Source organism: Oncorhynchus keta, chromosome 34 (assembly GCF_023373465.1).
Source record: "Oncorhynchus keta strain PuntledgeMale-10-30-2019 chromosome 34, Oket_V2, whole genome shotgun sequence".
Lineage (NCBI taxonomy): Eukaryota > Metazoa > Chordata > Actinopteri > Salmoniformes > Salmonidae > Oncorhynchus > Oncorhynchus keta.
In genome coordinates, this window is record NC_068454.1 from 63,356,930 (window position 1) to 63,371,102 (window position 14,173).

The 14,173-nt window shown below is 43.7% G+C and overlaps 1 protein-coding gene across 4 annotated transcripts in view; it reads left to right on the forward strand.

Moving 5' to 3' along the window:
- LOC118367517 (fucolectin-6-like) overlaps positions 1–14,173 on the forward strand; it is a 55,697-nt gene that overhangs the window by 22,545 nt on the left and 18,979 nt on the right. Inside the window, exons 1-3 of one of the 4 annotated variants that reach the window (XM_052494396.1) lie at positions 5,683–5,754; positions 9,736–9,922; positions 10,489–10,565. In XM_052494396.1, the coding sequence (XP_052350356.1) occupies positions 10,490–10,565 (76 nt within the window). In that variant the 5' untranslated portion in view covers positions 5,683–5,754; positions 9,736–9,922; position 10,489. Of the gene's footprint in view, positions 1–5,626; positions 5,755–9,735; positions 9,923–10,488; positions 10,566–14,173 lie in introns of those variants that run through there. The other 3 variants (XM_052494399.1, XM_052494395.1, XM_052494397.1) reach the window with 3 other exon arrangements.

Here is a 14,173-nt window from a genome sequence, read left to right on the forward strand (position 1 = left end):
TCTTGGCTAGGTCGCAGTTGTAAATGAGAACCCGTTCTCAACTGGCCTACCTGGTTAAATAAAGTTGAAATAAATGAATAAATAACTAAAAATATATACTCCTTCAATTACAAGGGGGATTACATGGATATCAGCATACTAATGCAAGTGCTAACAATTGTCTTGTCCAGGAAATAATGCAGCTTTACAGGGAAAACCCACCCAGTCATCATTGTGTGGGTTTGGTTTTGCTTACAATGCCATTGATGGGAATCACAACAATATTTGGGAAGATGGTTCCTCCTCCTACCAACACCAAAGTTAAAGTTAACCCTTGATGGCAGTTGGACCTTCTGTGGACTCATAAAGTGTATTTGACAAAAAGTTGGTTAGCATAACTGTGTACAGGCTGTAGAGATAGTTAGAGGACACAACATCCTATCTCTCCCATTATGGGGTCTCTGATAGCATGAGCAGTGCCATTGAGGCCGTCTCTATTTTGAAGTAGTACATTTTATTTTCTACTACTTCTATGAGTTGGTAAACAAACTGAAAGGGTATAAAGCCAAGGTTGAATATTTACTGCCACCTGTAGTTACAGAATATTTGCTCACGTGTATAATTCATTAGCTGATCCCTCCTGGAATTATGTGATCCTTCCTTAACTCATAGAAAGTCCCACCCAGTTGAGTACTTCAAAATGGTGAAAGTCCTCAATGGCACTCCATATGCTAAAACAGGCTTTTAGTCACTTGAGTCCTCTATCTATCTCTATGGTACAGCCTGACTTACAACACCAGGAATTGTGTTGAATTGTCAACATTATTGAGTGGTTCACTATATGAGTCTGATGAGTTAACATGGAGCTGCTTGTTTCATAGTTACTGTTTTGAAGCAGTTTCGATTTCCTCCTGCAGGTGTGCTGTGATCTCTTCTTCCAGTTGGCTATTCCAGCACCTTCCAATGTAAAGGGATGGAGGGTTGATACATCAACGTGGTCATTCCAGGAAGAAGTGAACACCTGACCCTGTTTTACTAGCGTTTCGTTTGGAGGTTAGAATAGCATCAAGGAAGGGCCAAGGTATACAGAATGGTTCATCTGCGGAGTTGGTTCAGGGGCATTGAAGCAACATCATTGATATTGGAGGAATTGAACCCTGTGAGGTGGAGGTCTATGGGTCACCACTGCACTGATAGATCCAGAGCACTTATTACCAAAATGTAATCTGGTGCACCCACCTGAGCCAGTTGGTCTGGCGGAAACCAGATTGCACAGTGGAGAACTGGATAAACTGCATCCAGTTTGCTGAGTAGAGTGGGATTCGAGATGGTCAGTGATCTGTTTGTTGACTTGGTCTTTAGCCAGACACCTAGGTACTTATAGAGACCTTCCAGATAGGCAGGGCAGGATGGATATAAGAGCAGTTCTGTAACAGTTTGGGTCCAGGGTTGGTTCAGGGAATCGCCCACAGCAAGAGCAACATCATTTGAAAAAGAGAATTGGGGTACCCCCATAGAGACTGCCAGAGGACTGGACAACATGCCCTCCGATTTGACACATTGAACTCTGTCTCCAAAGTAGTTGGTGAACCAGGCAAGGCAGTCATTCGAAAAACCGAGGCTACTGAGTCTGCCGATAAGAATATGGTGATTTTTGCAGCTGCACAGTACTGTCTGTTAGAGCATCTAGCTATCTGGCACCCATGACCGGCTCGGAAACCAGATTGCACAGTGGAGAAAGGATCGAGATGGTCAGTGCTGTTGGGAGGACCTTAGATAGGCAGGGCAGGATGGAGGTCTGTAGCTGTCTCCCCATTTGAAGAGGGGATGGGGGCTTTCCAATCCTTCTGGCAGGTTTTGCAGCTCTTTGGCCGGGAGGTAAGCTGGAGTAGCCAGGTTGGAGTAGAGGAGGCAGGAGGAAGGCATGGCCAGCCGTTGAGAAATGCTTGTTGAAGTTTTCGATTATCATGGATTTATCGGTGGTGACCGTGTTACCACCAGTGCAGTGGGCAGCTGGGAGGAGGTGCTCTTGTTCTCCATGGACTTTACAGTGTCCCAGAACTTTTTGGAGTTAGAGCTACAGGATGCAAATTTCTGCTTGAAAAAGCTGACCTTTGCTTTCCTGACTGACTGCGTGTATTGGTTCCTGACTTCCCTGAACAGTTGCATATCGCGGGGACTATTCGATGCTATTGCAGTCCACCACAGGATGTTTTTGTGCTGGTCGAGGGCAGTCAGGTCTGGAGTAAACCATGGGCTATATCTGTTCTTAGTTCTGCATTTTTTGAACGAAGCATGCTTATCTAAGATGGTGAGGAAGTTACTTTTAAAGAATGACCAGGCATCCTCAACTGACGGGATGAGGTCAATATCCTTCCAGGATACCCGGACCAGGTCGATTAGAAAGGCCTGCTCGCAGAAGTGTTTTAGGGAGCGTTTGACAGTGATGAGGGTTGGTCGTTTGACTGCGGACCCGTAGCGGATATAGGCAATGAGGCAGTGATCGCTGAGATCCTGGTTGAAGACAGCGGAGGTGTATTTGGAGGGCCAGTTGGTCAGGATAACGTCTATGAGGGTGCCCTTGTTTACAGATTTAAGGTTGTACCTGGTGGGTTCCTTGATGATTTGTGTGAGATTGAAGCCTACCATCAGTAACACACTACGCCGCCAGGGACTAAAATCCTGCAGTGCCAGACGTGTCCCCCTACTTAAGCCAGTACATGTCCAGGCCCGTCTGAAGTTTGCTAGAGAGCATTTGGATGATCCAGAAGAAGATTGGGAGAATGTCATATGGTCAGATTAAACCAAAATATAACTTTTTAGTAAAACCTCAACTCGTCGTGTTTGGAGGACAAAGAATGGTGATTTGCATCCAAAGAACACCATACCTACTGTGAAGCATGGGGGTGGAAACATCATGCTTTGGGGCTGTTTTTCTGCAAAGGGACCAGGACGACTGATCCGTGTAAAGGAAAGAATGAATGGGGCCATGTATCGTGAGATTTTGAGTGAAAACCTCTTTCCATCAGCAAGGGCATTGAAGATGAAACATGGCTGGGTCTTTCAGCATGCCAATGATCACAAACACACCGCCCAGGCAACGAAAGAGTGGCTTTGTAAGAAGCATTTCAAGGTCCTGGAGTGGCCTAGCCAGTTTCCAGATCTCTACCCAATAGAAAATCTTTGGATGGAGTTGAAAGTCTGTGTTGCCCAGCAACAGCCCCAAAAGATCACTGCTCTAGAGGAGATCTGCATGGAGGAATGGGCCAAAATACCAGCAACTGTGTGTGAAAACCTTGTGAAGACTTACAGAAAATGTTTGACCTCTGTCATTGCCAACAAAGGGTATATAACAAAGTATTGAGATAAACTTTTGTTATTGACCAAATACTTATTTTCCACCATAATTTGCAAATAAATTCATAAACAATCCTACAATGTGACTTTCTGGATTTTTTTTCTCCATTTTGTCTGTCATAGTTGAAGTGTACCTATGATGAAAATTACAGGCCTCTTTCATCTTTTTAAGTGGGAGAACTTGCACAATTGGTGGCTGACTAAATACTTTTTTGCACCACTGTATTTTTGGAGAGAGTAATTTTTAAAATTAGTAGTTCGAACTGTTTGGGTACGGACCTGGAAAGTATGACATTACTTTGCAGGCTATCTCTGCAGTAGACTGCAACTCATATATTTTTAATGATTTAACTAGGCAAGTGAGTTAAGAACAAATTCATATTTACAATGACGGCCTACCGGGGAACAGTGGGTTAACTGCCTTGTTCAGGGGTAGAATGACAGATTTCTAGCTTGTCAGCTCAGAGATTCGGTTCAGCAACCCTTTGGTTACTGGCACAACGCTCTGACCACTAGGCTACCTGCCACCCTAAATTATATTGTAGGTAACATTCTCCACACTCTTAGAAAAAAAGGGTTCCAAAAGAGTTCTTCAGCTGTACCCATAGGAGAACCCTTTTAAGTTCTTGGTAGAACCCATTTGGGTTCCATGTGGAACAGGGTTCTACATGGAACCTAAAAGGGTTCACATTGAACCCAAAAGGGTTCTACCTGGAAACAAAAAGGTTTCTTCAATGTGTTCTCCTACGGGGACAGCCGAAGAACCCTTTAAGGTTCTAGATAGCTCCTTTTCTTCTAAGAGTGTATGTGTAGGATAAATCCATGTTAAAATTCATTAACATTTTAGCATTCTAATGTCACACTGTAAATGTTGTTATATTGAGTAAATTAATTTAGATCTGTTTTATTGAAACCGTACTTACTGTAATGTCTCCTATCATTGTACTGTATTGTATGTTCATGTATTTGGAGAAGATAAAGTGTAACACAGCACCAAAGTTTCGGAAGCATTTCATGGTTTCACCTAGAATGCAGTTATCAAAGATATTTGGATTGGAATATTATGGCCTAACCCTATGTTTTTAAATTCTCAAAACCAAGACATTTAGCTAAGTCACCTGTGCACGAAACACAAGCACACACACACACACACACACACACACACACACACACACACACACACACACACACACACACACACACACACACACACACACACACACACACACACACACACACACACACACACACACACACACACACACACACACACACACACATACTGTATACACATTCATTTGGTCATGTATAAGAGTGTGGATTGTAATTGTACCAGGGCCATAAGTAAACATTGAAGTACATTTATAATAAGACACTTTAAGTTTACTTTTATCTAATTGAATGTAGTCATCAATTGCAGTAAAATATCTGATGTGGAGTAAGTATACAAGCAATATGTTGCCTGCTTTTGTACATGCTCTTAAGATTCTATAAGTAGCAAAGTATACAACTACTCTGTAACAAGTTAAACATGTTTTGATGTTTCCTGTTATTCCCTTCCATATCACGATATCCTGATTATTTTGTTATACTGTCTATATTTCGCCATAAGTTGGAATCATGTTTTAGTTATTTATCTCAATGATTATGTCACAGGGTGGAAAAGTGAGTTGAGCAGGCAGAGTGAAGCAGAGGGAAAAAGTATATTTTTAACATGTATATTAATACGTCATGGTTTACAGTCGTCACCGTAGGCCAGCAGGCAGGTTGCAGCAAGGATCCACCAAAAGCAAATGTTTCACACAAAAATAAATAAACCCACTCATAGCAAACAACAAAGTCCCCTTGAGCATAAAGTCCTCCAATACCTGCCAGAAGCTCTCCCACATGGTGTCCTTGTGCAGCCAGAGCCATTCTTGTAGTCTTCTAGTTCTTGTAGTCTGCTTTTGTCTAGTTCCCTCTATGGTCCTGGGACGTCAATGAGGACTAGATTAGTTTTTAGGACGTTCTCAGGACATTCAGTGTATCAGGATGTCTATAATGGTCCCAAAGAAACGTCACTAGGATGTTGAAAAGGATCCTGTCCGTCAGTGGTTAGATTCCAGCATTTTACAGAAGTATCTCTTCTGTTCCCTCCACGAATGCCCGGTCATGATACAAGCAGCCCTGTTGATGATTAACTGGAGATGGTTGAGATCTGTCTTATCGCACCGACGTGGGGCTGGAAGTCAAACTATGGCACAGTAGTGCAGGTGACTAGTTATCATGGTATGGTAAATTGTTAGGAGGATGTCCTTGGAGACGAGGGGTGGGGGCGTGTTTGACTTTGTGACTGGTGTATAAATGAATCAGTCAGATTCGGTTGTCTACAGAGCTTTTACCTACATCAACATCAACAGTGACCTTGTTTTTTTTAAGGTAAGAGGATATTACAATCTAATACTATTTGGAATTGTCTTCTATTACGTTATATGTTCTGCCTTACACAACCACACATTAACTGTTGATTTACATAACAGTTATTTCATAATAATAATAATAATTCAGATGGGCGTGATGTTCCCATAATCCAATCCTTTACTAAAATGTATGCTACTGTGTTTGTAAGGAGGCTGTGATTGCAAAGAGACAGCAAGCTGGACTGTATTTTATACTGAAAGACTTGTATTCTATTTTTAATAAGTAGCAAGGTCACGAAAGGATAATGCTAAGAGTTACGCAGCACCTCTCATTGTTCTCTCCGCTAATACTATACTCTCTTGAATTACGTTCCTTATTAAGTAGAAATTGTGCAGAAATGTAAAAGACTGTTATAATAAAATAAGTGCCCTTTAAAGATTGCATGGAAAATTCAATATATGAATAAATTATTTCTAAGCAGTCTAAAATCAGCATTTTGACATGTCCCTTTTCTGAGGAAGATTTTAACCTGAAAATGTTCCAGTTTTCACTATCATTGTAAAGCCCTTGTTACTTTGTTGCTTTGACAATATAATTTCCGAAGACTATTATTAATTTCACGAGAATAATGATTCATTTACGTTTCACTCTCATTTTCAAGGTCAACCCTGTTAAGGGAACTGAACTTATAAATCAAATCAAATCAAATTGTATTAGTCACATGCGCCGAATACAACAGGTGTAATAGACCTTACAGTGAAACGCTCACTTACGAGCCCCTAACCGACAGAGCAGTTTAAAAAAATCCGGATAAGAATAAGAGATAAAAGTAACAAGTAATTAAAGAGGAGCAGTAAAACATAATATTGACAGGGGGGTGGCGGTACAGAGTCAATGTACGGGGATACTGGTTAGTTGAGGTATTATGTACATGTAGGTAGAGTTAATTAAAGTGACTATGAATAGATGACAAAAGAGAATGGCAGTGGTGTGTAGGGGGGGTGGCAATGTGGATAGTCTGGGTAGACATTTGACTAGATGTTCAGGAGTCTTATGGCTTGGGGGTAGAAGCTGAATTGATGCCTCTTGGACCTAGACTTGGCGCTACGGTACCGCTTGCCGTGTGGTAGCAGAGAGAATAGTCTATGGCTAGGGTTGCTGGAGTCTTTGACAATTTTCAGGGCCTTCTTCTGACACCGCCTGGTATAGAGGTCCTGGATGGCAGGAAGCTTGGCCCCAGTGATGTACTGGGCCATTCGCACTACCCTCTGTAGTGCCTTGTGGTCGGAGGCCGAGCAGTTGCCATACCAGGCAACCAGCTCTCAGTGGTGCAGCTGTAGAACCTTTTGAGGATCTGAGGAGCCATGTCAAATCTGTTCAGACTCCTGAGGTGGAATAGGCTCTGTCGTGCCCGCTTCACGACTGTCATGGTGTGCTTGGACCATATTAGTTTGTTGGTGATGTGGACACCAAGGAACTCCATGCTCTCCAAGATCTCAACCTGCTCCACTGCAGCCCTGTCGATGAGAATGGCGGCGTGCTCTGTACTCTTATTCCTGAAGTCCACAATCAACTCCTTTGTCTTGATCATGTTGAGGGAGAGGTTCTTGTCCTGGCACCACAAGGCCAGGTCTCTGACCTCCCTATGGGCTGTCTCATTGTTGTCGGTGATCAGGCCTACCACTGTTGTGTCATCAGCAAATTTAATGATGTTGTTGGAGTCGTGCCTGGCTGTGCAGTCATGAGTGAACAGGGAGTACAGGAGGGGGCTGAGCACGCACCCCTGGGGGGCTCCAGTGTTAAGGATCAGCGTGGCGGATGTGTTGTTACCTACCCTTACCAACTGGGGGCAGCCCTTCAGGAAGTCCAGGATCCAGTTGCAGAGAGAGGTGTTTAGTCCCAGGGTCCTTAGCTTATTGATGAGCTTTGAGGGCACTATGTTGTTGAACGCTGAGCTGTAGTCAATTAATAGCATTCTCATATAGGTGTTCCTTTTGTCCAGGTGGGAAAGGGCAGTGTGGAGTGCAATAGAGACTGCATCATCTGTGGATCTGTTGGGGCGGTACGCAAATTGGAGTGGAACTAGGGTTTCTGGGATGATGGTGTTGATGTGAGCCATGACCAGCCTTTCAAAGCACTTCATGGCTACAGATGTGAGTGCTACGGGTTGGTGGTCATTTAGGCAGGTTATCTTAGTGTTCTTGGGCACAGGCACTATGGTGGTCTGCTTAAAACATGTTGGTATTACAGACTCGGACAGGGAGAGGTTGAACATATCAGTGAAGACACTTGCTAGTTTTTAGTTTATTTTTATTTTACCGTTATTTTACCAGGTAAGTTGACTGAGAACACATTCTCATTTACAGCAACGACCTGGGGAATAGTTATAGGCGAGAGGAAGGGGATGAATGAGCCAATTGTAAGCTGGGAATGATTAGGTGACCATGATGGTATGAGGGACAGCTTGGGAATTTAGCCAGGACACCGGGGTTAACACCCCTACTCTTACGATAAGTGCCATGGGATCTTTAATGACCTCAGAGAGTCAGGACACCCGTTTAACGTCCCATACAAAAGACGGCACCCTACACAGGGCAGTGTCCCCAATCACCACCCTGGGGCATTGGGATTATAATTTTCTTAGACCAGAGGAAAGAGTACCTCCTACTGGCCCTCCAACACCACTTCCAGCAGCATCTGGTATCCTATCCAGGGACTGACCAGGTCCAACCCTGCTTAGCTACAGAAGCAAGCCAGCAGTGGGATGCAGGGTGGTATGCTGCTGGCCAACCAGTTGGTCAGCACATGCTCGCAGTACATGTCCTGGTAATCCGTCTGGCTCTGCGGCCTGAATGTTGACCTGTCTAAAGGTCTTACTCACAATCGCTGCGGAGAGCGTGATCACACAGTCTTCCGGTACAGCTGGTGCTCTCATGCATGTTTCAGTGTTATTTGCCTCGGAGCGAGCATAGAAGTAGTTTAGCTTGTCCGGTAGGCTTGTGTCACTGGTTTGCAGGCCCTGCCACATCTGACGAGCGTCAGAGCCGGTGTAGCACAACTCGATCTTAGTCCTGTATTGACCCTTTGCCTGTTTGATGATTCGTCGGTGGGCATAGCGGGATTTCTTATAAGCTTCCGGGTTAGAGTCCCGCTCCTTGAAAGCGGCAGCTCTAGCCTTTAGCTCAGTGCGGATGCTGGCTGTAATCCATGGTTTCTGGTTTGGGTATGTACGTACATGTGGGGACGACATCATCATGGATGCACTTATTGATGAAGCCAATGACAGATGCTATTGGAGGAATCCCGGAACATACTCGAGGCTGTGCTTGCAAAACAGTCTTGTAGCTTAGCATCTGCTTCATCTGACCACAGTGCGGCTTGGTTGGGTTGTGTTTCGGAGGACGTATAGCTCTCGACCTTCGTCTCTCCCGAGCCCGTACGGGAGTTGTAGCGATGAGACAAGACAGTTAATTACTGACAATTGGATACTATGAAATTGGGGAGAAAAAGGAAGTAAAAAAAATTTAAAAAATGTAAAAAAAGATTTACGTTTCCCTGCATTAAAGTCCCCGGCGCCGTCTCTGGGTGAACATTTTCTTGTTTGCTTATGGCAGAATACAACTCATTCAATGCTATCTTGGTGCCAGCTTCTGACTGAGGTTGTATGTAAACAGCTACAAAGAATATAGATGAGAAGTCTCTCGGTAGGTAATGTAGTCTGCAGCTTATCATGATAAACCCTACCTCAGGTGATCAAAGGCACAAGACTTCCTTAGATATCATGTACCAGCTGTTATTTACAAAAATACATAGACCGCCACCCCTTGTCTTACCAGACGACGCTGTTCTTTCCTGCCGGTACATCGCGTAACCAGCCAGCTGTACGTCGGTATTGTAGTCATTCAGCCACGACTCCGTGAAGCATAAGATGTTACAGGTTTTAATGTCCCCGTTGGTAGTTTAATCTTCCCAATAACTCACCCATTTTATTGTCCAAAGATTGCATGTTTGCAAGCAGAATTGAGGGGAGTGGGGGTTTATGCGATCGCCTCCTACTCCTCAGAAGGCAGCCCGCCCTCCGGCCTCTCTTTCTCCGCCTCCTCTTCACGCAGATCACTGGGGTCGGGGCCTGTTCCCGAGGGAGCCGTATATCATGAAAGAAAAAAAAGGATCCTGCTAGTCCGTGGTGAGTAATAGCAGTCCTGATATCTAGAAGTTATTTTCGGTCAAAAGAGAGGGGAGCGGCTACATTATGTACAAAAATAGTAAAACAATAAGTTACAAACAACGCAGATAAACAAACAAAAAACAATCAGTTGGGGGCATGTAAAACATCTGCCTTCTGCTCCGGCGCCATTTCGTTTTAATATGGTGATAACTTTTTTATTAATAAAAACATGGCGGAAAACTGAGAGGGTTGAGCAAAACACATCAGCCCTGTTACACATAGATGACAGGCTAAAAATGTAAAAATATTATATACATTTTGAAGTTAAAATTAGTTTAAAAGAACAGTAAAACATTTTTTAAATGACACTACCCAAAATGTACCCTCTTCGTGTTTATTGTTCTTCTTACAAAGTGAGTAAAACAATATTTGAAATGTTTTTCTTTGTTCATGTGAGCTGAATTGATAAAAAATATAAATTGTGATTGAATTGCAGCCTAACAGATTGTTTCAGTGTTTGTGCCAATGTTTCTGTGGACTGGTTCCTATCAGACCTGTTGACTTGCTCTGGGCTCTTCCTCCAGGATGATGAGATCGACCACGATGTTCCTCTTGTTGACTCTCCTGGGACTGGCATGCTCTATTGGCCCTACAGTCCCAAGTAATCACATTTTTTAATTCCCTTTCCTCTTGTTAACTAGATAGATACAGAGCTGGTCTCAGAGCATTTCGTATTATTCTGTACATAAATCTGAGACACTCCATTTAGTATGATATGTTATGTTTGGTATGGTTGCATAAGACACAGTTATGTATCGTAAAAAACGAAAGTAGGGTGGTTGGTTGTGGTGGATGGATGGGTGTATAACATGAACGTCTAACAAGCCAAAGCTTGCGCGTTCAAATCTCTTAATGGACAACTCTAGCATTTTAGCTAATTAGCAACATTTCAACATACTACTTTTTAGCAACATTGCAAATACTTGGCACATTAGCTAACCCTTCTCCAAACCCTAACCTTTTAGCTAAACCATCCCGTAACCCTAACCTTAACCCTTTAACCTAACTCCTAAACTTTACCCTTAACCCTAACCCCTAGTCTAGCTAATGTCAGCGAGCTAGCTAATGTTAGCCACCTAGCTAGAATTTGAAAACGTAATATATGTTTTTCAAATTCGTAACATATCATAAATTTTGCAAATTCGTAACATATTACATACATTTATCAAATTTGTAACATATAATACGTTTTGCAAATTTGTAACGTATTGTACGTTTTGCAAATCCGAATTGTACGAATTGTACGAATTGTAACATATCATATGAAATGGGTGATGGACATCCACGAATTAATACATACCATACGAAACGTAACATATCATACAAAACTAATTGTCACGAATTTACATACAGAATAATACGAAATGCTCTGAGATTATGTTGATATATTATGCCCTTTAGATTAACAGGGCTAGATCTCTTATTATGAAAAGTGAGGCTATATTATATCTCAATGTATTTATGACACCAATAGGCACATTTACAGTGCCTGCGGAAAGTATTCAGACCCCTTGACGTTTTCCACATTTGTTACATTACAGCCTCGTTCTAAAATGGATTCAATTCATCTACACACACTACCCCATAATGACAAAGCAAAAACAGGGTTTTAGACATTTGTGCAAATGTTTTAAACTTAAGTAACTGAAATATTACAATTACATAAGTATTCAGACCGTTTACTCTGTACTTTGTTGAAGCACATTTGGCACTTGTACAATACAAGTTTGGCACACCTATATTTGGGGAGTTTCTCCCATTCTTCTCTGCAGATCCTCTCAAGCTCTGTCAGGTTGGATGGGGTGCGTCGCTGCACAGCGTCGCTGCACACCGAAGCAACTCCTGTATTGTCTTGGCTGTGTGCTTAGGGCCCTTGTCCTGAAGTGAACCTTCACCCCAGTCTGAGGGCCTGAGCGCTCTGGAGCAGGTTTTCATCAATGATCTCTCTGTACTTCGCTCCGTTCATCTTTTCCTCAATCCTGAGTGGTCTTCCAGTCCCTGCCTCTGAAAAACATCCCCACACTGTCTGTGTGGGTGGACCATTTCAGTTTGTTGTTGATGTATACACTGAGGAACTTAAAACATTCCACTTTCTCCACTGCTGCCCCTTCGATGTGGATAGGGGGGGGGCTCCCTCTGCTGTTTCCTGAAGTCCATGATCATCTCCTGACAATGAGGAAGAGGTTGTTTCCTGACACCAAGTGCCCCATGATCATCTCCTGTTGTGTTCTGCAAACTTGATGATTGATGCATGGCCACGAAGAACAGGGAGTACATGAGGCGGCTGAGCACACACTCTTGTGGGGCTCCAGTGTTGATGGTCAGCGAGGTGGAGATGTTGTTCATCTCCTTTGTTTTGTTGACAATGAGGAAGAGGTTGTTTTCCTGACACCACACTCCGAGTGCCCTCACCTCCTCCCTGTAGGTTGTCTCGTCGTTGTTGGTAATCAAGCCCACTCCTGTTGTGTGATCTGCAAACTTGATGATTGAGTTGGAGGCGTGCATGGCCACACAGTCGTGGGTGAACAGGGAGTACATGAGGCGGCTGAGCACACACTCTTGTGGGGCTCCAGTGTTGATGGTCAGCGAGGTGGAGATGTTGTTTTCTACCTTCACCACCTAGTGGTGCCCCGTCAGAAAGTCCCGGACCAAATTGCATAGGGCGGGGTTGAGGCCCAGGGCCTTCAGCTTAATGAGGAGCTTGGAGGGTACTATGGTGTTGAATGCTGAGCTGTAGTCAATGAACAGCATTCTTACATAGGTATAACCTCTTGTCCAGATGGGATAGGGCAGTGTGAAGTGTGCTGGCGATTGCATCGTCTGTGGACCTGTTAGGGCGGTATGCAAACTGAATTATGTCTAGGGTGGCCGCTAAGGTGGAGGTGATATGATCCTTGACTAGTCTTTCAAAGCACTTCATGATGACAGAAGTGAGTGCTACAGGGCGGTAATCATTTTGTTCACTTATCTTTGCCTTCTTTGGTACAGGAACAATGGTAGCAATCTTGAAGCATGTGGGGACAGCAGACTGGGAAAGGGAGCGATTGAATATGTCCGTAAACACACCCTCAGCTGGTCTGCGCATGCTCTGAGGACGCGGCCAGGGATGCCGTCTGGGCCAGCAGCCTTGGAAGAGATGCCCCAGATTGGGCTGCCTTTTGAGAATCCGTAGGCCAGCGAGTGAACTCCCACTGCCATCAATTCTACTTGCTAACATGTAATCATTGGAAAATAAAATTGATGATCTCCGATTACGATTATCCTACCAACGGAACATTAAATCTGTAATATCTTATGTTTCACCGAGTCGTGGCTGAACGACGACACAGATAATATATGTGGCTGTCATTTTCAATATACCGGCAGAACAGAGAAGCTACGTCTGGTAAGACGAGGGGTGGGGGTGTGCGTCATTTTGTCAATAACAGCTGGTGAGTGATGTCTAATATTAAAGAAGTCTTGAGGTATTGCTCACCTGAGGTAGAGTACCTTATGATAAGCTGTAGACCCCACTATCTACCAAGAGAGTTCTCAACTATGTTTTTCTTATCCGCCTTTTTACCACCACGGACCGATGCTGGCACTAAGACCGTACTCAACCAACTCTATAAGGCCTTAAGCAAACAAGAAAATGCTCATCCAGAAGCGGTGCTCTTAGTGGCCGGGGACTTTAATGCAGGCAAACTTAAATCACTTTTACCACATTTTTTACCAGCATGTCACATGTGCAACCAGAGGGAAAAAAAACTCTAGACCACCTTTACTCCACACTTAGATGCATACAAAGCTCTCCCCCACGCTCCATTTGGCAAATCTGACCATAATTCTATCCTCCTGATTCCTGCTTACAAGCAAAAACTAAAGCAGGAAGCACCATAGACTCGCTCAATACGGAAGTGGTCAGATGACACGAATGCTACACTACAGGACTGTTTTGCTAGCACAGACTGGAATATGTTCCGGGATTCATCCAATGGCATTGAGGAGTATACCACCTCAGTCATCGGCTTCATCAATAAGTGCATCGACGACGTCATCCACACAGTGACCGTGCGTACATATCCCAACCAGAAGCCGTCGATTACATCAACATCCGCATTGGGCAAAAGTCTAGAGCTGCTGCTTTCAAGGAGCGGGACACCTAAATCCCGCTATGGCCTTAGACGAACCATCAAACAAGCAAAGCATCAATACTGGATTAAGATTGAA